General features: G+C 36.1%; 1 protein-coding gene across 1 annotated transcript in view; it reads left to right on the forward strand.

Annotated features, from left to right (window-relative positions):
- LOC105004227 (triadin-like) overlaps positions 1 to 26,681 on the forward strand; it is a 30,798-nt gene extending 4,117 nt beyond the window's left edge. Inside the window, exons 3-6 of the mRNA XM_010861774.1 lie at positions 3,932 to 3,955; positions 21,762 to 21,803; positions 23,614 to 23,652; positions 25,857 to 26,681. Coding sequence (XP_010860076.1) covers positions 3,932 to 3,955; positions 21,762 to 21,803; positions 23,614 to 23,652; positions 25,857 to 25,996 — 245 coding nt within the window. The 3' untranslated portion in view covers positions 25,997 to 26,681. The remainder of the gene's footprint in view (positions 1 to 3,931; positions 3,956 to 21,761; positions 21,804 to 23,613; positions 23,653 to 25,856) is intronic.
- Positions 26,682 to 26,828: the final 147 nt, after the last annotated feature.

Consider the following 26,828-nt stretch of genomic DNA (forward strand, 5'->3'; position numbering starts at 1 on the left):
TTTGGCCACCTCATGCGAAGAGTTGACTCATTGGAAAAGACTCTGATGCTGGGAGGGATTGGGGGCAGGAGGAGAAGGAGACGACAGAGGATGAGATGGCTGGGTGGCATCACCGACTCGATGGACGTGAGTCTGAGTGAACTCCGGGAGTTGGTGATGGACAGGGAGGCCTGGCGTGCTGCGATTCATGGGGTTGCAAAGAGTCGGACACGACTGAGCGACTGAACTGAACTGAACCACATTATGGTAGGCAAATATAAGGGAAAGCTTTCTACCAATTAGAGCAGCCCAAAGATAAAATGTGCTTCCCTGGTGGCTCAGACAGTAAAGAATCTGCCTGCAATGTGGGAAACCTGGGTTTAATCCCTGGGTTGGGAAGGTCCCCTGGAGGAGGGCATGGCAACCCACTCCTATACTCTTGCCTGGAGAACCCCCATGGATAGAGGAGCCTGTCCAGCTACAGTTTCACTTTCAAAGACAAAAGGCACCCCACTTTGTCCCCTAGAAAGTGGTCTATTGGTGCTGACTAGAGGGTGGCTGTCCAAAGGATTCTAGGGATTTGGACACTGGATAGAAGCTTCTTTCTTACTGTATTCTGTGAGTCCATTTCTAAGATCTTCATATTATGAATACATGGCAGGAAAAAATAATTACATGTGAAAACATAAGGGACTTGATTTAGGTCATACCTGAATGGTCTAGTGGTTTTCCCCACTTGCTTCAATTTAAGTCGAATTTGGCAATAAGGAGTTCATGATCTGAGCCACAGTCAGCTCCCAATCTTGTTTTTGGTGACTGTATAGAGCTTCTCCATCTTTGGCTGCAAAGAATATAATCAATCTGATTTCAGCATTGACCATCTGGTGATGTCCATGTGTAGAGTCTTCTCTTGTGTTGTTGGAAAAGGGTTATTGTTATGACCAGTGCATTCTCTTGGCAAAACTCTGTTAGCCTTTCCCTGCTTCATTCTGTACTCCAAGGCCAAATTTGCCTGTTACTCCAGGTGTTTATTGACTTCTACTTTTGCATTCCAATCCCCTATAATGCAAAGGACATCTTCTTTGGGTGTTAGTTCTAAAAGGTCTTGTAGGTCTTCATAGAACTGTTCAACTTGAGCTTCTTCAGCATTACTGGTCAGGGCATAGACTTGGATTAACGTGATAAAGATATACCCATTTGAATGCAGAGTTCCAAAGAATAGCAAGGAAAGATAAGAAAGCCTTGCTCAATGATCAATGCAAAGAAATAGAGGAAAACAATAGAATGGGAAAGACTAGAGATCTCTGCAAGAAAATTAGAGACAGCAAGGGAACATTTCATGCAAACATGGGTTTGATAAAGGACAGAAATGGTAGGGACCTAACCAAAGCAGAAGATATTAAGAATAAATGGCAAGAATACACAGACGAACTGTACAAAAAAGATCTTCACGACCCAGATAATCACAGTGGTGTGAGCACTCACCTATAGCCAGATGTCCTGGAATGCAAAGTCAAGTGGGCCAAACTTAGGAAGCATCACTATGAACAAAGCTAGTGGAGGTGATGGAATTCCAGTTGAGCTATTTCAAATCCTGAAAGGTGATGCTGTGAAAGGGCTGCACTCAATATGCCAGCAAATTTGGAAATCTCAGCAGTGGCCACAGGACTGGAAAAGGTCAGTTTTCATTCCAATCCCAAAGAAACGCAATGCCAAAGAATGCTCAAACTACTGCACAATTGCACTCATCTCACACGCTAGTAAAGTAATGCTTAAAATTCTCCAAGCCAGGATTCAGCAATACGTGAACCGTGAATTTCCAGATGTTCAAGCTGGTTTTAGAAGAGGCAGAGGAACCAGAGATCAAATTGCCAACATCCACTGGATCATCAAAAAAGCAAGAGAGTTTCAGAAAAACATCTATTTCTGCTTTATTGACTATGCCAAAGCCTTTGACCATGTGAATCACAATAAACTGTGGAAAATTCTGAAAGACATAGGAATACCAGACCACCTGACCTGCCTCTTGAGAAACCTGTATGCAGGTCAGGAAGCAACAGTTAGAACTGGACATGGAACAACAGACTAGTTCCAAATAGGAAAAGGAGTACTGTATATTGTCAAGGCTGTATATTGTCACCCTGCTTATTTAACTTATATGTAGAGTACATCATGAGAAACGCTGGGCTGGAAGAAGCACAAGCTGGAATCAAGATTGCCAGGAGAAATATCAATAACCTCAGATATGCAGATGACACCACCCTTACGGCAGAAAGTGAAGAACTAAAGAACCTCTTGATGAAAGTGAAAGAGGAGAGTGAAAAAGTTGGCTTAAAGCTCAACATTCAGAAAATGAAGATCATGGCATCCGGTCCAATTACTTCATGGCAAATAGAAGGGGAAACAGTGGAAACAGTGTCAGACTTTATTTTTGGGGGCTCCAAAATCACTGCAGATGGTGATCCCAGCCATGAAATTAAAAGACACTTACTCCTTGGATGGAAAGTTATGACCACCTAGACTAGACAGCATATTAAAAAGCAGAGACATTACTTTGCCAACAAAGGTCCATCTAGTCAAGGCTATGGTTTTTCCAGTAGTCATGTATGGATGTGAGAGTTGGACTATAAAGAAAGCTGAGCACCAAAGAATTGACGCTTTTGAACTGTGATGTTGGAGAAGAGTCTTGAGGGTCCCTTGGACTGCAAGGAGATCCAACCAGTCCATCCTAAAGGAGATCAGTCCTGGGTGTTCATTGGAAGGACTGATGCTGAGGCTGCAACTCCAATAGTTTGGCCACCTGATGCGAAGAGCTGACTCATTGGAAAAGACCCTGATGCCGGGAAAGATTGAGGGCTGGAGAAGAAGGGGACGACAGAGGATGAGATGGTTGGATGGCATCACTGACTCAATGGACATGAGTTTGGGTAAACTCCGGGAGTTGGTGATGGGCAGGGAGGCCTGGCATGCTGTGGTTTATGGGGTCGCAGTCAGACACTTCTGAGAGACTGAACTGAACTGAAAGCATAAGTCTAACCTAGAACTAGTTGAGAATATAAGCACATTCTATTCATTCCTTCACTCAAGTAATGGTTCATTACATCTAAATTCCTGTCTCTTTAGCCAATGCTATTTAGAAAGGAAAGATTATAGCATTAGCTTTTCTAAAGTATTTTTCTGAATTCCATTAGCCTAACTTTTGTAACTTTGCAATTATTAGGATATATCAGAAACTCTACAAGTCTTAAAGTAAAACACGTTATGCAGATTCCTTAAAAATTATATTTTCAAACCTAGCCCTTTAAATTAGACATTAATGGAATATGAATGTTACCCATTCTCTCTGTTTCAGAAAGTTAGAAAGTCTGCTATATTTAAGACAGTCATTTCACTTTATATCTTCATCCTAAATACATAGAGTTTAATGGAAAAACATATTTGAAGAATTATAATCTCTCACTGAAACTAATAAATAAATGATTATGAAAATTTAGTTGATTTTACATGTTGCTTTTTAAGATTTTGGAGAAGGTTTTATTCATGTCCAAAAGGAAAATAATTCTCAATAATGTATTTTATGAAATTTTGAAAGTTTAAAGCAAGTATTTAGATTAATTATATCATGCAAAGTAATTTCACTGGCGTTGGGTATAATTATAGTTTAACCAAAACAATTTAACAAAGATCCTGATGATTTTAGTAAGCATGTTTAAAAGCATAAGTATGTTGTGACACCTGCAATGATTAATAACTTTTTTGATGTCTCACATAATAACAATTAAGATATTCAAAGATCCATGTTATCAGACAACAGAGAGCTCCACTTATTCACTAACTCATGAAAAATAAGGAAGAAAGTCAAAAGATATTAGATACTTTTATGCAGTCTATTGATGTATAATATCTTTGTATTTTACCTGAGTTAAACAAGACTTGTTTTCTTTATTTTTAGTAGAAAAACCTGCAAGAATATCAAGTAAGTACTGCTTATATTGATAATAAATTCTCTTTGGCATACAGTATGAATTTCAAGCTGAAATTCATGAAATATTTATTTTTTTAATGTGTTCAGAAATTGAGTCATTTCATATTAAACCTTCTGACAGGATTTTGATGACTTTTCATCTTATTTATGTTGAAACTTAAAAAACAAAACTGTATTATTAAAACAACTTGTAACAAATACCTTATCATGTTCTTGAGCCTGAAGATTAAAGTGACTTGCATTCAATACATAAGTCTTTTCAGTGATTAAGGTTGAATGGAATAAAATAATCCTACTTTCGTCTTCAGCCCTCAATCACTAAACGTTTGGAATAGAGCACATCTGGTTGAGCAATAATGCTTGCTTTGCTGTTGTTTTCTAATGTTCATTAACTTAATTATAGGTCTGAAAAGAATACATAGTTAGGAATAGATCTAATCTTATGTGTAACATACACTGACCAAACTCTCAGAAAATACTCTCTGAAATACCAAGATCTAGGTGTAGATAGCAGCTCAAATGATACATGCCGCAACTATGAATTTTCCTATAAATCTTAAAATTCTGGGAAATAGCAAATTTCCTTCTCAAGTTTCCGGATTTAAGAAGACAAATGATTTTAAATCAGGGCTATCTAAGGCAGTATCACTAGAGCCACATCTGTAATTTTAAATTTTCAAGTAGACACATTAAACGGCTTCCCTGGTAGCTGACCTGGTAAAGAATCCACCTGCAATGCAGGATACCCCAGTTTTCTGGAGACAGGATAGACTACCCACTCCAGTATTCTTGGGCTTCCCTGGGGTTCCAGATTGTAAAGAAACCTCCTGCAATGCAGGAGATCTAGGTTCGATCCCTGGGTTGCGCAGATCCCCTGGAGAAGGGCATGGCAACCCTCTCCAGTATTCTTGCCTGAAGAATCCACATGAACAGAGGAGCCTGGCAGGCTACAGTCCATGCGGTGGCAAAGAGTTGGACACAACTGAGAAACTAAGCGCAGCACAGACACATTAAAAGGGTAAAGACAAATAGACGAAAACAATTTTAATATTTGTATCTGATGCTATTTTCAAATATTTTTTCAAAATGTAATCTATATAGAAGTATTTTGATAGTTTATCTAATTTTTTATTGAGCCTTTGAAATTGTGGGTGTATATTATACTTATGGCACATTTTGATTTGCACTAGCTGTATTTCAATTCTCTAACAGCCCCGGGCGTCAGTGGCTACTGCATTGGGCGGAGCAGTTCTCAGGATTTATTGAGTATTTCTGCTGTGTTCAATATTTAGTGAGTAATAAGGATGATATAAGACAATCAGTAAAGGTGGTACTTGCCATATATCTCAAAGTTCCTTGACTGCAAGTAATAGAGCTCCATATGGACTTGCTTCAGATATTTTTGAAAAAAGGAAAATAATTACAAGGTTACAGCACTGTCTCATTGATGCACAGGCAAAGCTAATATTTGATCTTCAGAAAATCGTCTGAAACTATCTCACTCCACACCCTTCCCCTACGGCCAAAGGTAGTCAGGATAGAATTCATTTAGGAGATAATTCTACAATTTGTATTTGAAAAATGGTTAGGATTGGATAATTGGCAAAAGAAGGTGTAAAGAAAAAACTCACTTGTCCTGCGTATTTCTCCTTTACTCTCACGCTACTACCATACTCCTAACACTTCTGATACCAGGCAAGTAGGATTGTTTTCATACTAAGCATTTCTCTGTGACACCAGCTCTCCTACAATTCAATTTAATTCTGATACGAACTAGACTTAGCACATCATAAATTGCCAATCAAAAATTTATCTGTGAGCTGTTTGTATACTTTGGAGATTAATCCCTTGTTAGTTGCATCATTTGCAAATATTTTCTCCCATTCTGTAGATTGTCTTTTTGTCTTGTTTATAGTTTTCTTTATTGTGCAAAAGCTTTTAAGTGTAATTAGGTTCCATTTGTTTATTTTTGTTTTTATTTACATTGCTCTAGGAAAAGGATTCAAAAAAATACAGATACAGTTTATATCAAAAAGTGTTCTGCCTATATTTTCCTCTAGGAGTTTTATAGTATCTAATCTTAAATTTAGGTCTTCAGTCCATTTGGAGTTTATTTTTGTGTACGGTGTTAGAGAATGTTCTAATTTCATTCTTTAACATGTAGCTGTTCAGTTTTCCAAGCATCATTTATTGAAGAGACTGTCTTTTCTTCGTTGTATATTCTTGCTTCCTTTGTCATAGGTTAATTGACTATATATGTTGGGGGTTATTTCTGGGCTTTTTATCCCATTCCATTGATCTCAATTTCTCTTTTTGCGCCAGTAATACGCTGTTTTGATTATTCCAGCTTTGCAGTATAATCTGAAGTCAGGGAGCCTAATTCCTCCAGTTCAGTTTTTCTTTCTTAAGATTTCTTTGGCTGTGTTAGAAAGCAGTGAGATGTAAGAACATATAGGTTGAAACTATGAGGTAGAGAACCTGCCCATCAAGGAACTCTAGACTTATTGCCACAGAGGGCTATGGTTTATTTTGTGTAAAGGAGTGAAATATGGAGGAATTGTTGGAAAGTCTAACCTCATAAGAATAGCAGTAATAGAAGTAGTAAGAATAAGAGTAGTAACTGAAAAGAGAAATGTGTGAGGAAGACAATATATTGATTCTGGTGGATAATAAGATATAAATATCCAAGACATCATGGAATAATGCATTTTATTATTTTTTTAATTTAAATTTATTTATTTTAATTGGAGGCTAATTACTTTATAATATTGTATTGGTTTTGCCATACATCAGCATGAATCTGCCACAGGTGTACACATGTTCCCAATCCTGAACCCCCCTCCCATCTCCCTCCCCATACCATCCCTCTAGGTCATCCCGGTGCACCAGCCCCAAGCATCCTGTATCCTGGACTGGCGATTCGTTTCTTATATGATATTATACATGTTACAGTGCCATTCTCCCAAATCATCCCACCCCAAAACACCAATACAGTATACTAACGCATACATATGGAATTTAGAAAGATGGTAATGATAACCCTGTATGTGAGACAGCAAAAGAGACACAGATGTATAGAACAGTCTTTTGGAATAATGCATTTTAATAAGCTTGTTTTGTGTGTATATGAAAATTATGTTTTTATAGCACATACTTTTCATCATGCCTTTTTAGAGGTAATTATCAAAAACTGCCTCAGATACATATCAAGTAGAACATACTAAAGATAATTTAAACTAAAGAATCATTGTTCTTTCCCTGAACTCTCTTTTTTTTTTTAACATTATGTAATTTTTTTTGTCAGATGTCTAATTTATTTTTTAGCTGTTTGTCTTTACTAAAGGAAGTTGATGAAATAGTTCCTTTGTGCCCATTGCTCCCTTCCAACCTTCTCTCCACCGCTAGGGCCTGTGTCTCTTGTCCTCTGAACAGAAGCAGGTCTTCCACCTCTGCTATATCATTTTTTCTGCTTTGGTGCTGGATGCGCACAGACCATTATTCATTCCCAGATTTTTTTGTTGGGAATGGGGGAGACTGTTAATATGTGGGAAAAGACTGATGTAAAATAGAGAAGCAGTATCTCTTTCCGAAATCTCGTGGCTTACTCTGATTGAGATTCTTGAAATCATCCTGGTGGACTAGATTCTCAGCTACCCTGAGGGTTTGTTTTAGGAATAAAAAATAATCAGCAAAATAATAGTATTTCTTTATTACATCAGTGAAAGTAACATTGCAGAATCAAAATTTCCATGATTCACAGACTATTATGGTTTAATTGATATTTGTTCTGTGGGTTTACTTTATCAAAGGATGTAGATTTCTAATTTCTGAATAGTCATTTAATTTTCATTCTGTATTTTTTACTTTGTATGTATGGTAAATATATAATGAAATTACCTTTCCACAGAGTTTTGAGGAAGACCTCAAGAGGCATGAAACTATACTATATTTAAGATATAATTACTGATACTTTTACCTGTGGCGGATTCATTTCGATATTTGGCAAAACTAATACAATATTGTAAAGTTTAAAAATAAAATAAAATTAAAAAAAAATAAAAGCAAAACAAATATTCACATTCTTGAATTTTAAAGTATAATTATTTCTTGCTGATATTAATATTTTAAGGCTTTGGAAAACTTTTCCTTTGAGAAAAAATTGTGTACAAAAAAATTACGTAAAACATCATTCCCAGGAACTTGCCTGTAGGCAAAACATGAAACAAAGCAAGGGAATGAGGAACTACAGTCTTTAAGAGCAAATGGGGCAAGGGAACTCTTGCACCTAGAAGAGTATCAAGGTTCTTGACATAGCTGAGACACTGACAGTATATTTATATTATATTTATAATTAAGGAAAAAGATTTTATAAGAATCCATAGTTTTTGTTCTTAGTATCTACTAGTCAACATTTAAGTAAAGCTAGGTTGGCTTGCCCTTGAAAATGACAACTTTAAAAGAATGATGTATTAAGAACACTTCTTAAAATTATTCTATGTAGAAATTTAACTTTGACACCTTTTTCTGTAACATTTTTATCTGATCAGAAATAGTGAGGATTTTACTGTTAGCACCTCACCAAAATTATCTGTGTAGACAGGTTTGAATCATTGTAAAGTCTCTGAGACCAAATATTTGTATTAAAATAATGAATTTAACTTTTTCATAAAATACTGATACATTTTAATCTTTTCAGTTCTGTTCAGTTCAGTTCAGTCGCTCAGTCGTGTCTGACTCTTTGTGACCCCATGATCTCAGCACACCAGGCCTCCCTGTCCATCACCAACTCCCAGAGTTCACTCAGACTCACATCTATCGAGACCATGATGCCATCCAGCCATCTCATCCTCTGTTGTCCCCTTCTCCTCCTGCCCCCAATCCCTCCCAGCATCAGAGTCTTTTCCAATGAGTCAACTCTTCACATGAGGTGGCCAAAGTACTGGAGTTTCAGCTTTAGCATCATTCCTTTCAAAGAAATCCCAGGACTGATCTCCTTTAGAATTGCCTGGTTGGATCTCCTTGCAGTCCAAGGGACTCTCAAGAGTCTTCTCCAACACCACAGTTCAAAAGCATCAATTCTTCAGCATCCAGCTTTCTTCACAGTCCAACTCTCACATCCATACATGACCACTGGAAAAACCATAGCCTTGACTAGACGGACCTTTGTTGGCAAAATAATGTCTCTGCTTAATCAATATGCTATCTAGGTTGGTCATAACTTTTCTTCAAAGGAGTAAGCGTCTTCTAATTTCATGGCTGCAGTCACCATCCCCAGTAATTTTGGAGCCCAGAAAAATAAAGTCTGACACTGTTTCCACTGTTTCCGCATCTATTTCCCATGAAGTGATGGGACCAGATGCCATGATCTTCATTTTCTGAATGTTGAGCTTTAAGCCAACTTTTTCACTCTCCTCTTTCACTTTCATCAAAAGGCTTTTTAGTTCCTCTTCACTTTCTGCCATAAGGGTGGTGTCATCTGCATATCTGAGGTTATTGATATTTCTCCCGGCAATCTTGATTCCAGCTTGTGCTTCTTCCAGCCCAGCGTTTCTCATGATGTACTCTGCATATAAGTTAAAAAAGCAGGGTGACAATATCCAGCCTTGACGTATTCCTTTTCCTATTTGGAACCAGTCTGTTGTTCCATGTCCAGTTCTAACTGTTGCTTCCTGACCTGCATACAAATTTCTCAAGAGTCAGGTCAGGTGGTCTGGCATTCCCATGTCTTTCAGAATTTTCCACAGTTTATTGTGATCCACACAGTGAAAGGCTTTGGCATAGTCAATAAAGCAGAAATAGATGTTTTTCTGGAACTCTTGCTTTTTTGATGATCCAGTGGATGTTGGCAATTTGGTCTCTGGTTCCTCTGCCTTTTCTAAAACCAGCTTGAACAACTAGAAGTTCACAGTTCACGTATTGCTGAAGCCTGGCTTGGAGAATTTTAAGCATTACTTTACTAGCGTGTGAGATGAGTGCAATTGTGCAGTAGTTTGAGCATTCTTTGGCATTGCGTTTCTTTGGGATTGGAATGAAAACTGACCTTTTCCAGTCCTGTGGCCACTGCTGAGTTTTCCAAATTCACTGGCACATTGAGTGCAGCCCTTTCACAGCATCTTCTTTCAGGATTTGAAATAGCTCAACTGGAATTCCATCACCTCCACTAGCTTTGTTCGTAGTGATGCTTTCTAAGACCCACCTGACTTCGCATTCCAGGATGTCTGACTCTAGGTCAGTGATCACACCATCGTGATTATCTGGGTTGTGAAGATCTTTTTTTGTACTGTTCTTCTGTGTATTCTTGCCACCTCTTCTTAATATCTTCCGCTTCTGTTAGGTCCATACCATTTCTGTCCTTTATCAAACCCATGTTTGCATGAAATGTTCCCTTGCTGTCTCTAATTTTCTTGAAGAGATCTCTAGTCTTTCCCATTCTGTTGTTTTCCTCTATTTCTTTGCCTTGATCACTGAAGAAGGCTTTCTTACCTCTTCTTGCTATTCTTGGAACTCTGCATTCAGATGTTTATATCTTTCCTTTTCTCCTTTGCTTTTTGCTTCTCTTCTTTTCACAGCTATTTGTAAGGCCTCCCAGACAGCCATTTTTTTTTTTAAATCTTTTACAGAATTAATTACTTTTTAATAAAACTTAAGCAAACCCAGCAGAGGACTAGCCAGGATTTCCATTTTTTATATAGCTTCCTTTGTTGCTTTCATTTGTAATTTGCTTTTTAATGCTTTCTAACTTTTAAAATGTTCATTCATCTTTTGGTTCTGCATTTTTTGTGTATGAATTTGGTAAACTAATAAGTAATTTGTATCAATATTAAAGTATAGTGGATAATTTTAGATATCAAATTCAGCTACTTTGTGATTTTGTCTGAAAATTTAAATAAGCATGGATATAATTAAAGTTTTTATATAAAGGCTTTTCCTTCATTACATGTTTGATATATATTAGGTTAAGCACTTCTTTTATAAGATTATAATTACACATAACTGAAGTATACCATTTGTCATTAATAAAAGCATAACCTGTTTTTATTGATTATATATCCCTGGATTGAAAATTTTCAAGAATTTCAGAAAGCCACAATTTCCTAATAAACATGTTACTGCTATTTGAAAGAAAGTTTGACTTTGTCAGACAATCATGAATTCAGACAATCATGAAACTATTAATGAGTCAGTGAACTATAAAGTGTTACTATAGTGGCAAAAGGAACTAATTCTCTTAAACCTTTAAACACAGAGTATGCTTTGGTTTATGTTAATATTATATGTAATTCCCTTTTATAAACAATTAAAATAATGATCTTTTCTAAAGAGATCAGATACAACCTAAAGTCCTGTAAGAGTTAATTCATGACTAAATCAAATTATTTATGTTATCTCAGACTAATTGATTTGCTAATAAAAATATTAATAGTATGCCATTAACTAATGGTGGCATATCAACACTTTAACTTTCAAAGAAGTGAATCAATTTTTATTACACAACATACCGCAGTCACATTTCTAGTGCTGCACAGAAAGCTTAATAATCTGATTTGATGCAGTTACAGAAAATGTCTTGAAACATCGTTTGCTTACTTTTACAGAGTAAGTTTGAATGGTGTTATTAGTGCCAGTTGTATCTTGAATTCACTTGCCTAATGTTGACCAAAATATTTCCCCCAAACTAAACTAAATTTTTAATGACTATTAAATCACTCTGTGGTCTATTAAAATTCTTTGACCATTTTTTTAAAAAGAGTATCTCCATTGATTTAAATAATTATTTTATAATTACCTTATTCGTTGTTGAAACCAGTGGGATTGATTAATACTTAAAAACAGAAAGAGGAAAAAAGACTGTCCCATTTCTAAATTAATTCCTCAGGAAATGAAGATTTAACAAGAGAGATGATTATCCTTTTCTATAATTCATCTTTGCATGCTAATTAATGTTAAAATTTAAATTTACTTTTCTTCTCCACAAGCTCAAAGTATTTAAAAGTGCTTTATTATTTGATATCTTACATAAACAAAATAACATGTAAGTGTATATTTAAAAACTAGATACTATGATGTGACTTTACCTCTGAACTCTCTCCATCCTATCTCTTGGTTCCTGGTAGAAGTAACTAATACACTGATTTTTTTTTTAATTCTCTTAATTTTTTTTTCTGATTTTATCACTTTTCTTTCTAATTTTATCTTACATTGTGAGATATATTCTGAAGTTTTGTTTTTTTTTTTTTTTACTTAATGCTATGCTTCTCAAATCCTTAAGTGTTTTGTGTAGTTAATGCTCATTTTCACTGCTGTATAGTATAGCACTTTGTGAATAAATGCATTTTAATCTATTCTACTATTGATGGATATTTGCTTTGATTCTGATTTAAGATTTTTGTGTTCCTTTTTAAACATCTTATTATGTATGTTTATTTTATTACTCTTTACCCTTTCTACACATATTGCAAGTAACATATGTTCCTTTAAGTACTACTTCAACAGCCTCTCTCAAGCTTCTTTATATGTAGTATTTTCATTATCATTCATTTTAAAGTATTTCTTAATTCCATTGTAATTGTTTAATTAGTATATTTCATAGAAGTTTTAGAATTTTAAATACTTTAACATTTCCAAGCCTATGGGAATTATAAAGATTATCCTCTTTTAATCAACTTCTAACTTAATTGTGTAGTAATTAGAGAAAGTGGTCTACTCTTTGAAATGTGTTGAGCTCTTATCTTATGAAATAATACATTATCTTTTAGTAAATTTCCATAAATCATTGAGAATAATATTCATTTTCTAATGGTTAGAGGCAAAATTCTATATACATTAAATTGTTGTTCATTCTGTAAGTTGTGTCTGACTCTCTGCAATGCCATGGCCATAGCACACCAGGATATCCTTCACTATCTCCTGGAGTTTGTTCAAATTCATGTGCATTGAGTTGATGATGCTATCTAACCATCTCATTCTCTGCTGTCCTCTTCTCCTTTTGCTTTCAATCTTTCCCAGCATCAGGGTCTTTTCCAATGAGTCGCTCTTTCCATCAGGTGGCCAAAGTGTTGGAGCTTCAGCTTCAGCATCAGTCCTTCCAATGAATATTCAAGGTTGATTTCCTTTAGGATTAACTGGTTTGAACTCCTTGCTGTCCAAGAGACTCTCAAGAGTCTTCTCCAGCACCATAATTCAAAGACATCAGTTTTTCGGTGCTCAGCTCTCTTTTTGGTCCGACTCTTTCATCCATACATGACTTCTGGAAAAAACCATAGTTTTGACGAGACAGAACTTTGTTGGCCAAGTGATGTCTATACTTTTTAATATGCCATCTAATTTTGTCATAACTTTACTTCCCAGGAGCAAACATCTTCTAATTTCATGGCTGCAGTCACCATCCACAGTGATTTTGGAGCCCAAGAAAATAAAATCTGTCACTGCTTCCACTTTTTCCCCTTCTGTTTGCCATGAAATGATGGGACCCAGATGCCATGATCTTAGTTTTCTGGATGTTGAGTTTTGAGCCAGCTTTTTCATTCTCCTCTTTCATGCTCATTCGAAAGCTCTTTAGTGCCTCTCCAGTTTCTGCCACTGGAGTGATATCATGTGCATACTTGAGGTTGTTGATATTTCTCCCAGCAATCTTGATTCCAGTTGTGATTCATCCAGCCTGGCATTAAGTTAAATAAGCAGAGTGACAATATACAGCCTTGTCATACTCCTTTCCCAGTTTGGAACCAGTTAGTTGTTTAAGATTCTGACTGTTGCTTCTTAACCTGCATACAGGTTTTGCAAGAGACAGGTAAGGAGGTTGGTATTCCCATCTTTTTTAAGAATTTTCCACAGTTTATTGTGATCCACACAGTCAAAAGCTTTAGCATAGTCAATGAGGCAGAAGTAGATGTTTCTTTAGAATTTCTAATCCTGATTTACATGCTAATTTTGTTCAGTATTTTTAGTTCTAACCTTTAAACTGTATGAATGTCAGATTTTATTATTCTTTTTTCAATCAGTATGTGTCTGTCTTTACCCATATGTTTACCAATGTCACTATTTACCATTTCATTTGCATCTCTGAATTTCTTTTGCTGTCCTACTTCTTTCAAGACAATCTTCTTTAGAAGTGCCTTGAGCAAAACCTATTGGTGGAAAAAATACTCTGTTTTTATTTCTCTGACAATGTCTTTAAGTAATCCTCATTCCTGAGAGCCTTCTGCTAGGCACATATCTAGGTCACCAGTTATCACTCTTCGAACATTTTCAGTGTATTATTCCACTGTCTTGTTTTTGCTTCTTCCACTGAGGTGGGAGAATTTTATTATCAGTTGAATTGTCATTCCTTCCTATGTGATCTATCTTTTCTTCTGGCTTCTTTAAATATTTTCTCTTTGCATTTTATCTGCTGCAGTTTCAGTCAAGTTTTTTGGAATAAGAGCTTCTTTTTATTGTGAAATGCTTCCAGTATACATTTTTTTTTTCTTTTACCAATTTGAGGGATTAATGGCCTTTATTCTTCAAACATTGTGTCTGCATTCTTTTTTCTGCTGATTAGGAACGTGTTGGGTATGTATATTATTTCTTCTCTTTTAACACCTCTTTTAAGTCTTTCATCTTCTTGTGTCTCTATGCCATATGTAGGGAAATTTGATCCATTCTAACAACCCACTCCAGTACTCTTGCCTGGAAAATCCCATGGACGGAGGACCCTGTTAGGCAACAGTCCATGGAGTCGCAAAGAGTCGGACACGACTGAGTGACTTCACTTCACTTCAACACATATTTAGTAATTATTTTTTGAACCCTCTAATTTGTATTTTTCTTAAAATAGTTATTTTAAAATCTTATTTGTTATTTCACAATCACCTGTTGCTTGTTCTTATTTATAAATTTATATTTTATTTTTTAAAACATTCATATATATTAAAATTTGAATATGAAGTACTTTGTGATATAACTTTGTCATTTGTTGTTTCTTTGGACTCTCACTCACGACGGTCTTTTCTGTGTTTGAGACTTTATGAAATCACATTGTTTTTCTTTCCCTCATTTCTATCTGACCTTATCTTTCTTTGTCTCTATTGTCCCTGTTGTGCTCAATTTATTCCACTCCTAGCAATTTCTTCCTACCTGAGGTGCCCCAACTTGGGAGTCAGCACGAGCTTACCAGTTTCTCAAGGTCAAAGAGTACCTGATGGCATGAGCACCCAGACTCATGGTGAACCCTGTGTGCTCGCCTGCTGAACACTGGGCAGAGTCCCTCTTAGTTTCAGCTGATGATCAAAAATTATTCTCTCTCACTTTTCAGAAAATACCTGCTGGCTGTAGGAGGGTTCCTTATTTTCAGGTTTCTCAGAATCCCCATTATTTCCTTATGCTTTCTCTTCTGGAAACACTGATCCCTGCAGGGTTTTGACTGTCTGATTGTCTCCATCCACAAGTATTTTAGGGTTCATTTCATTTTGTAGTAAATATTGCCTGTGGTTTTGCTATCTGTTCTTATGGTGGGATTTGGAGGAGATTTAAATACTGCATTGCTGTTATCTTCTCAAAAATCTCTGGGTCAGTTATATTTTCATCCTACCATCCCTGGCATAAAAAAGGATCTTAGCCCTTGCACTCCCGCTTTGCTCCTTGCACACTTAGTTTTTGAGTTCCAGTTTTAATGTCATCACTTGTCCTCAGGATGACCTCACCCTTCATGTATCAGCAGGATTTCTCCCCTGTTTCTGGGGCAGGAGGAAGGATTCTGTTTGGAGATTTTCTTTATGTCCTCTGAGTCCAGCACGGCAACAAAAGATGTGCTTTCATAGTTGTTGTTGTCTACCATATTATCAGAAGTATTTGTGCCTAATAGTGTTTTTAATGTCACCCACAAATCTCATTTTAACCAAGGTTCATGCCTTATTTTTCTCAATTAAAAAGTAAAATATCTGATAGTCTAGTTCTACATAATTGTACAAAACTAAATCTGTTGTTAAAATTGTAGAAAGTTTGACTCATAGAAGCCTCAATTTAATCTTCTTTCAAGCAAACCATCCTCATCCTCAATTAATATATATAGATGCAAACCTTTAAAAAAAAGAAAACACACTTCCTTGTAGTATATGGATGAAAACTTAATTCCAGATAAAGTTATTGACTCCTTTTTTTGTTGGATGCCCCTTGCTGAAATGGAATATTGCTAGAAATTGTTTGCTGGAATGGACTCTTGATGGATACTAATATCAGTGCAGGTTTTCTTAAAACAATTTAGAAGTGAATACATGGTAGAAATCTGAACATCCTCATAGGATAGTGGCTGATAACAGGGAAACTGGCTTTAGATGGACTGAGTTCCCATCCTGATTTAAAAGTTTGGGTAAATTGCTTAACATCTTTGTGCTCAGTAGCCTTATTTTTTGAATGTGAATAATGATATTAAAATTACCTCTCTGAAACTTTGGGAAGATTAAGTAAGATAAAATAGAGTTTACAAGTGATTTGTGGATAGTAAGTGATCATTAATTGCAGTCTGTGAGGATGATGATGATAATGATGGTGATAATGATGATAAAATGTTACTTCCCTACTTAGAGACAGGCTTTGCTTATAAGCCTTTTGTGTCAAAATGGATGAAAAAATGAGATAAAATAATAATTTAAAAATCTCACTTATTTTGTTGTGGACTTAAAGCAATCCCACTTTTTTAGACACGAGTGATAAAATTCATGGAGATTTTGTTCCAGGAAGGAAAAAAAAAAAAAAAATGGAGCAGTTACTTTTGGCTGAAGCCTTCTAAATAGGTACTAGCTGCTGGGCTCACTCCCTCTGATCCCTCCTTCTGCTAGACCCCAAAGAAAGTCCCCAGGGCTTCCCAAGTGGTGCTAGTGGTAAAGAACCTGCCTGCTAATGCAGTAGACATAAGAGATGTGGGTTCCATCCCCAGGTTGGGAAAATCCCCTGGAGGAGGGCACAGCAACCCACTCCAGTATTCTTGCCTGGAGAATCCCACAGACAGAGGAGCCTGGCGGGCTACAGCCCAGGGGGTCACAAAGAGTCGGACACAACTGAAGGGACTTAGCATGGCACAGCACAGAGAAAGTCAGTGTAGAAGACATAGTTGGTGAAATGTTTGTCACTGTCCATTATTAGTCTTCGGGTACCAACAATGTGGCCTCATTCATTTACTGGTGATGTTAAGTTGTTCTGACACTGCCCTCAAGACAGTGATGCCTTGTCCTTAGAGTGACGGGATAGACACTCAGAAAGGATTGCACATGTTTATCAAATACCCTTGGCTTCACTGTGTGCAAGGTTCCAAATGTGAACTGTCTCTGCAAACTTTATTACTCCCTGTGGTCAATTCCAGGAATCTGTGGATATTGCTCAGTGTAGCAGTTAATTTTCTTTAAAACTCCTGACCATTTTAAATAATAGCATGTGTAGAAGGAGCTATTCACACCTGATAGCTAAAATAAACTGGCCATCAACTGTTGCCTGGACTACTGCAGATTCTTAGGATGTCTTGAAAAAATATAAACTCTTAGAAGATAATATTCTATCAAGCTATTTACACACAATCTAGCAAATCAGTTGAGAAAATAATTTGAAGCTTTCCATAAGTCTGCAGACACAAGGTGATGCTGTGAGTAAGATAAAGTGAGAGAAGTGAAGAAGAATACAAAAATCCATGCTAAGCTACTTTTGTGTCTGTGCTTCAGGATGCCAGATGCTTACCTATGAGCATTTCTTGAAACTCTACACAAATCAGAATAGACTGCCAGTAGAAATAAACAGTAACTGCTGGTACACACATGCATTATTTAAGTAGTTTTTATTTATTTATCCTGTTTGCTAAGAGTATGCAGAGCAGACTGGGCACTACACAGAAAAATGTTATCTGTAAAAATAACAAAATACACAATATATGCCATCAATGTGTATCCTTTAACATTTTGCTTCTCTCCAAAATACAATCTCTTTTCTCCTTTTCACTTACTTACCCACCACTACCCTCTCAAGCTCAAGTGAAGAAGCTTTGTTTCTGCCAAGATTCATCACTCCATGTCCTCCTTGACTCTGTCCTTTCTTGTCTTCCCTGATCTTGCTCCCTCAATCCCGCACTTTCATTTCTCACTTTAAAAGGTCCTCTTCCTCCTGCTGACAAATATCTTCTGATGATTCCCTTGTATAAAGTGTCTCTTACCCTTTCTCTTCCTGAAGCTCTTGTACTTTTGTTCTGCTTTCATTTACAGCCACGCTTCTGGACAAAGCTTCCCACCAATTCTTCACCACATCTTCAGGCTTTAATTGCATGCGATATTCAGTTTCTGTGAAAGTATAGGATGGAGTCCTCAGTTTGAAAGTCAAAAGAATACATTTTTATTCTCCATTGTTTGGGATATGATTAAATTGAAGTGGTTAGGCAAACAGAACAGGTATTGCCTTTTACTCTTCTTACTGTTTCCAAAGACAGCTAGATAACTCTTCTATTCATCTACACCAAAGGAGAACAGATTGTTGAAAGAGCAGAGGAATATACTTACAGAAACTCTGCTTCATCTCTGCTCTGCACAAGTGCATGATTCATGTGTGAATTGACTCTGTCTGAGCCTTCTGGCTGCTGCTTGTTAAACAATATAATGCTAACAGCAATATAATGTTCTAGAATCAGAGAAGACTGAGTTTAGAAGGCCATTCTTGAGAGGTAGGATTGCTTAGTGGTGAACAGCACAGTCTCTGGAACCCAAAGTGGGTTGCTGAAGTCTGAATCCTGATTTTCCCACTTCTAGCTCTGGAACCTTCTAGATTTTAATGATCCCTTCTGTAAAATGGGAATGATAATAGTACCTTCTCACAGGTATGCTGAGGAGGTGAGATGTGTTAGTATCCGTGCTTAGAACAAAGGAGGGCAGCTTACAGGGCACTCTTTGTGAATTAAATATAAATCTTCATTCAAGCAGCTCTGTCCAGGCAGGTTGGAGTCCATGCCCTAGCCCTGCCAGTCACTCATTTTATGCCCTTGGGCAGTACTTAACCCCTCTCTACTCTGTCTATACAGGAGATATAAAATAAGAGAATCTATGCAGAGAAGTGCTGTAGGGATTGAATATGCCAGTACATGTGAAATTACTTAATAGGACCCAAGAGATGGTTTAAGTGTTAGGAAATATTAACTCTTATTGCTGTCATTAAAAGTGATGTCTCAACCCTCCCAGTTTTGTCCATTAACACAATGCATATCTCTTCTAAACTTTTCCAGATATCTTGACTTCCTTGTCTTGCTTCATTCTAGATATTGAAACTTTATGACTGGCCAACACCACAACTGAACTCATAGAAAAATTAACTTTTTGTGATTCCCAGTTAATGAGTGCTTCTTAGGTTTTCCTCACTGCTGAGAATGGCACCACCGTCTTTCTTCAATCTTAATAAAAACGATGTTACCCCTTTTTGTAGTCATCTCTTGCGCTCACAGTATTCAATTCCATTTATCTCTACATACAAAGCCTCATTTACTCTCAACTTCTTCAGTGACGCCTAGTTGCAGAAATCACTGGTTTCTGGGTTGTCTATGAAAATGCATTTCCTGTTTCTTTCCCTGAATCCATTCTCACATATTCTAGTTTTGTCATTTTTACTAAACACATCTAAAATATTATTTTTCTCTTGAACAACTTCCACTTGCTGTGACATTATGTAGAGACAACTCAGCCTGACCTATAAAATCTTCGCACGTGACAATCCTATCCAGCTTTCCCAGATGTGGTTCTCGTGCCCTCTTCAGTGTTTCCTGTGCTTCTTGAATAGCCTCTTTCTTTTGCTGCATCTAGTCTTTCTTCATCTGATAGCCTTCACTTTAAGCTTACTGTCTCCTTTAGTCAAAATCTCCTCTGTATGAAAGAGCTCATTTTGAGTTAGACTTTCTTTATAAAATAATTTTCTGATTACCCCTCCCATTAAAACAAGGCATTCCCTAAAATTTCCCTGGCATATTTTGATACTTCTTTTATAATAATGACTGTACGCGTTCAGAGTCAAGTATTGAATATTTCATCCAAACCATCACTTGCCCAATGAAGGCACAAGTTATAAGAGTAAATGGGCTGTAGTGCCTTTCTCGGGGTTTTTTTCTTTTTTCTTTTGTATTCTGAGCAATGAAAATCGCATGAATTGATCCTCCTTCAGTAAATTCCAGTTACTCTTAAGTTATTTACACAGAGATTGTGCCTCTAGGGCAGCTGCCCTAGGGCTTGCTGCTTATCTTGTGTCTCTGTTCTCCATCTGGTTAGCCTGAGCAGTAGACAGGTGATCAGTTCTTGCCAGTTTCTGTCACCTGTAGTTAGTTTACTCTGGGTCAGAATACCGATTTTTGGAAAGAGAGTAAGATAAGGTTTTTCTTCTATCCACATTTATTTCCCTGGGGGTAACAAACAGATCCAGAGAATAAGTGCTTTGGTTTTAAGTGTGCTACTATGGTGGCTCAGAGGTTAAAGCGTCTGCCTGCAATGCCGGAGACCTGGGTTCGATCCCTGGGTCGGGAAGCTCCCCTGGAGAAGGAAATGACAACCCACTCCAGTATTCTTGCCTGGAGAATCCCATGGACAGAAGAGCCTGGTGGGCTACAGTCCAGGGGGTCGCAAAAAGTTGGGCATGACTGAGCGACCTTACTTACTTACTATCTACAGAAATAATATACGTCTTTCTTATACAAGGACCTTGCACCATTTTAATTTTGTAAATATCTTCCATAGAAATTAGCAGATTTTTACTACACAAATATGATCATTATTTGATTCATCTAAGAATTCTGATATTTTTTAAAATATTATGTTACTTTAAAATATAATTTAATCATTTATACCATTATTTTATTTATAACTGTTGATAGGACAGTTTAAGACCACTTAATCCAATATTTAACTGGGTTAAACCTATATTTACATATTTTAAAAACTAATTAGGTTGAAACTTCAATAATTCATCCATAAAAAATGCTAATAGTTTTATTTTTCCCCATTTTGTTCTTTTACATAGTAATATCTCTTCCCAAAGGTCACATTTCTGTCCTACTAAAGAAAATTTGCATACTAACCTATTTATCCCTTTTCTAACTATTTATGAATAGCTGTTATGCAAAATCTGAATAAATAATATAAAACTGACCCTCTTTCCAATCATTATAAGTGCTAAAAATTTGATATAAATATGTAATGATCATTTTTTAATGATCTTTATTAATGATTAATTAATCATGTATTAGAATAATCTCCTACTTAAAATTACTGCCACATTATTCCACTATGTGTCTTTTAAGTAGACTGCACAAAAGACCATGCAATATATGTAATGCACCTGAAGGGTCATTGTTTATGTCTGAGCTTTTGTTCAACTTTTAATGCCATTTCATTGTCTTTACAATCATCAGAAGTCAGCTAACAAAAGATGTGGATGGAGTATTTCCTCTTAATCTGCCATATGTGTATAAATTTATTTACCTAAAATTCCCTAAATTCCAAAAGCAATTGTGGTTTGGGGAGGTAGTGTTAGGAGTCAGAGGACAGGCACATTTGGGAGGATCACTGCAGGTCCTGCTTGCCCCCACCAGACTGCTGGCCTGCTGACCACAGGCCTGGCACAGCATCTGTTTCCTCCCCACTCTCTGTCCCAGTCAGGCAAGTTGCCTTATTTGGTAGAAAGTTCTTGTTCATAGAGATACTTGATGCTGAGTTTATAGATTGAGACCTTCTAAGTCTTAAAACCCCCTAAATACAGTATCTCCTCTTTGGGAAATAGGTCATGAATTGATACATCTTTCTTTACTCTCTAGGAGAAGATTCTGAAGATGTACCAACTTCAAAGAAAGCTAAAGGTAAGATTGTTATTTTCAGTTCACTATGAGTTTTCTCGTCTGTAAATTTTTTTCTATCTGTTTTATTTAACTATTCTGGTTCTCAACTTTACCTAAGCAAAGTAGATGGTATACTTATCTGTAAACAGCTTTTGTACATTATTTGGAAAACATATATGTGTGTGTATATATATATATATATAAAACATGCTATACATATATATTATACATCTGTATATATTATATATCTCTGTATATCTCTATATATTTAAGACTAACTGGACACTGATTTATTTACAAGTAATTATTAAATAATTTGTAGGCCAATAAGATTATAAGAGAAATATTTCAAAATCATAATTTCACAAGTGTTGTTTGACAGAAGGAGGACAACATAAATGTTCAAATATGATATTGACATGTGTTTATTAAGAAAAATTAAGATAACTTGCCTATATTAGCAATAATAGCTAAAGAAAAGATGGAAGTAAGGAGAAAGAGAGAGAGGGAGGGAAGACTGACCTCAAACCTCAGAAAAATTTGCTACAACCAGATACATGACCTTAGGCGTGTATTTCCAGGACTAAATTTATTCATCTGTATTGTAAGGTTTTCAACTAATTTAATTTAATGCATTTTTTTTCCTGAAGGGTTTCCTGGCTTCCTAGTTTGGCTTGTTATATGACAGATATTTTCTATTCTACTTTCAGACTTGCCTATGGACAGTAAGAGTTTGCCTAAGATGTACTCTTGTCATCAAAATACAAGTTTTGTGGCAGTGTCTGGAATTAATAGTGTGGAAAACAGCACTTTGAGAAAAGACACAAGAGAATAGGTTTTTGATTCTTATGAGATGATTTACACCTAAGATATTTTTGAATACTAAAATGTGGGGAGTTTTATAAAACAATTATTAAGAACAATAACTTAATTTTTTTTTTTTACTTCTAGAACATAACTTCTCAAACAACTTTATATACAAAGCATTTGGAAATCTTTTTGAAATGAAATAAATTGATATTGGAGACCAATAACTGTATTTATATCAGTTCCCCAAGTAATGTTAGAACTACTGATTCATGGATCACACTTTGAGAAGGAAGTTTTTTGAACTCATTTAGAATTTGATGAAATCTAAAACCTACTTCAGATGAAACACACACACATGTTCATCTTAACATTCCATAGGTTTGTAAGAAACTTGTGAAAGTTTACCTGTGTACACCAGTTAAGAACTTCTAACCTGGGGAAAGGGGTTCAAATGAATAATGTCATTTATCCTTCATTAGATAGACACGTGGTACATATCACTTCAGCAAAGGAGTCCTTGAGTCACGTGAGAAAAGGAAAGGGTGCAGGATATATGAGCCTGCTGCTATTCTTTCATGATAAGGATGACCATTAAAACTCATGTCTCTCACAAGTTTAAAATTATTTTGATTGAAACATTTGTTTCATAGCAAGATTCCATCCTTACCATATTATAACTCTGAGCATCAAAAACTCTTCAAAGAAAAGAATGAGTGTCAAGCCAGCCCTCCATTAACATCCAGCACATCAGGACCAGTTCTATGTGAACAATTGCCTGTAGCACTTTCCATTCTTTTCTTTCATTGCCTCCTCTTCTATTACTGGCTCTTAACCTACTAAAGTTTGTAGTTAAAGACTGAACAGAATCTGAATAAGAGCCTAGAATTTATTATAAGGAGGCCAAATAGCTCCTGTTTCTTTCATACTGTGTACCTTTTAAGACATTTTTTATTTCCCTACATATTTGTATAATAACTATGAATGTACAAGGTAATTACTTTCATATTTTTGTATCCACTAGAAGAAGCTGAAGAGGTATCTTCCACAAAGAAGCAGAAAAGTAAGTTAAAAAAAAATGATTAAAACCACTAAGGCATTCTGTAGGTGGTACATATAAACTGAAAGTTTAGACTCTCTTAAGAAAACCGGCATTAGAAGAAAAAGATTTGTAGCACATACGTGAAGAGTAACATTAAAGTAGCTCACTTACATTTCTAAGAGGAGTTCTGCACTTTTCATGTCAGTCAAGAGGCACATATTTGGAGGAATTACAAAGTCATGACTGAAGTGGCATTTATTGCAAACCATTCTACACAGCTCTGATCCTGAACATTCTAACTGAATCTGTGCTTAAATGTTGCTACTGTCTGCTTTATGAAAAGACAGCTGAAGTGATATACTGAAATTTTTTACCTCAAAACGAAAAAAAATGTAGAAATAGGTCTCAGCAATTCAATTGCTTAGAAACTCACTTCTAAGATTCAAATTTCCTTTTAACTTTTCTCGCTATGTGGCAGGCTGTTAATATTCAATCTTTGGGATCGTTGATTTTATAATGCAATCAATATTCATATGCAGTTATAAAATTCAATGTCCTATTTTCTTATTATTCCAGCACATCCAAATTAGACATTTTTTCTTCAGATGGTAAAGCAATACATCTTGAATTCACATATGCATAAAAGTCATTGCTGCACAGACTAAAGGAAGGAATTTTTTAAATAAGTATAACCAAAGTTTGCTTCACATAATGCTTTTGAAATAAAAAATAGACATTTATCTGAGGAAATAATGTCAATAATGTTCTCTGGGTTCAACAATCCTTCTTAAATGTATTTCTGAAGGAAGTTACAAAAATGACCTCTATAATAGCAAACACTTCCTGTTATATTAATATATGTGAATCATTGAAAAAATATCAAGAGCCTACTATGTTTTAAGCACTGTTTAGATGCTGCGGCTACTGCAACAGATGAGGGATAACAAATTATAATCCTTCATAAATCAGGTTGTATGAAATAAGAAATAAATAAGTTGTCTTAATACTTTCAGATATGGTTGCAAAATCCATAAAGTCATCTAAGCATGTTTTTGATTTATATAGCAATGCTTTCCCAATTGTTCACCTACTTGTAACAATTTGTGGCTGTATCACATAATACTCAAAATCTCTTATTTCTTAAATAATTATTAAAGACAGGTGGATTATATTGATGTCAATCTCCTGGTTGGGATATTATAGTATCAGTCATTTCTCAAAGATGTTACCATTGGTGAACACTAGGTGATAGATACATGGGCTCTCTCTGCATCATTTCTTACAACTTCATGTAACTCTTCAATGATCTCAAAATAAAAATTTTAAATAAAAGTAAGTAAATAAAATAATTCCACTTTTTAGTAAAAAACAAAAGTGTCAAATATTTTCAGTTCACTTGGGGGATTTACCATAGCAAAACAATATTTTTATCTTTCCATGAAGCAGTTGTATAGTTTGACATTCATGAGCCTTTTATAGAAGATCTAGAATGTCCAGCTACAATGATATTTTCACTCACAACCATTTGGCATCAATAAAATAAATGTCAGAACAGTGCCTGTGAACGAGAAGGCTCAGCTGGAAGGTAGCCTGATTCTGATGGTCTCTCCCGCTTTGAGTACTGGCTCTGCCATTCCTCCTTCATGCAGGCCCAGCATTACTGCCTTCCTTCTCTGCAGCCTGTCCAACCCCTAACCCTAAACTCTCACAACCTTGGCGAGGGTGCAGGGGTGAAGGTTGTGTTACTGACCCTCTTTGAGGCTAAAACAAAATAGAAAACAATTCTGGATAAGATAAAGAGGAAAGAAGAACTAAATTCAAGATTTCTCCAAACCATTTTCATCAGTGAAAAAGCTCAGTGATTAAAGTCAGCTGACATCATGGGTGATGAAATCAGAATAATCCCTTGTTGTCTCCTTTAGCTTCTTTCTACCCACGCTTTGCTCTATTCTACTTCCTAAGCCCTTAGACTCATGTGGATTTAACTAGCTTCCCCCGCCCCATATTCCACATACTGCAAGCTGCAATTATCATTCTCTTTCCTGGCCAGCTGCGAGAAGTCTGTGGTTGGTTGACAGAATGCTGGCTGTTGCAAAGACTGTCTGTCTGTGGAACCCATGCCCATATGCATTGAATTATACTGCCTCGCAATGCTTTACCTCTGTTCCTAATCACATTCTAGTTGTTTTTTTTTTTTTAATAAATCATCATGCTCTCTTTCTTAGCCCCCATCAGCTTCTTCCAGTGTGTCTACTTGGATGGATACAATGGCTATGGATTTCAGTTTCCTGTCACTCCTGTGCACCACCCCGGAGAGAGCTCTGGCCAACCAAATTCTCCAGGACAGAAGCACCAACGACAATAAGACACATATGCACAGCCCTTGCAAATCGCTTTAGAACTTTGAAAATAGGATCTTTTGTTTGTCTACAGTGACACAGGCAATTGAAATCATGTAGTCCAGGGGATTTCTTTGAAAATATTTTACTCTTCTGCCTGGTGTAGAAAGGGTGAGCAAAGGGACTGAATGATAAGAAGACAAGTTGGAGGGTCTGGCGCTCAAGAATCTGTCGTTTGTTTGCTGCTGGGTGTGGGTGCTTGTATTTTTCTATTTCCAGTCACTTTAAGGTTGTTCACAAACTAATTTAACTTTTGCTTAAAAATGATCTTTTAAACATGATTGACACAATTACAAAATGAAATTTCTGGCTTCAGTTAGATATTGACTTTTAAGTGAAAACACAGACTATGCTTTAAGTTTAAAGGCTTTAGTAGCTTATACAAAAGCTGCTCTTTTGCATCATGTAGGTATCTAAACTCAGTTTACCCAATATGTTGATATTCAATAGTTTAATTTTATTTCTGTATATATATATCTATTTTACTTGTGACTCTTCTCCAAAAATGGGTAACATTTTCACCAAAGAATGCTTTAAGTTCCTTGTAATGCTCTTTTAGAGCTCAAAATACCTCTGAACTTTAGACATGATAAGATTGAACGGAAAGGCTTGATGAATCTTATCCCTAAGATTTGTCTTGAATTACAATTAGGAAATTCACTCCAGTGGAAATACGCCATCCAATTAGGCAAGTCTGGTGAATCATTTGTTTAAATATAAGCAAATGAGATGTAGACTAGCCAGATTTCTCCAGACTGTGCCCTAGTAAAATGTCACCTGGGTGAAATTTTAGATCAG

Source organism: Bison bison, unplaced genomic scaffold (assembly GCF_000754665.1).
Source record: "Bison bison bison isolate TAMUID 2011002044 unplaced genomic scaffold, Bison_UMD1.0 scf7180017864473, whole genome shotgun sequence".
NCBI lineage: Eukaryota > Metazoa > Chordata > Mammalia > Artiodactyla > Bovidae > Bison > Bison bison.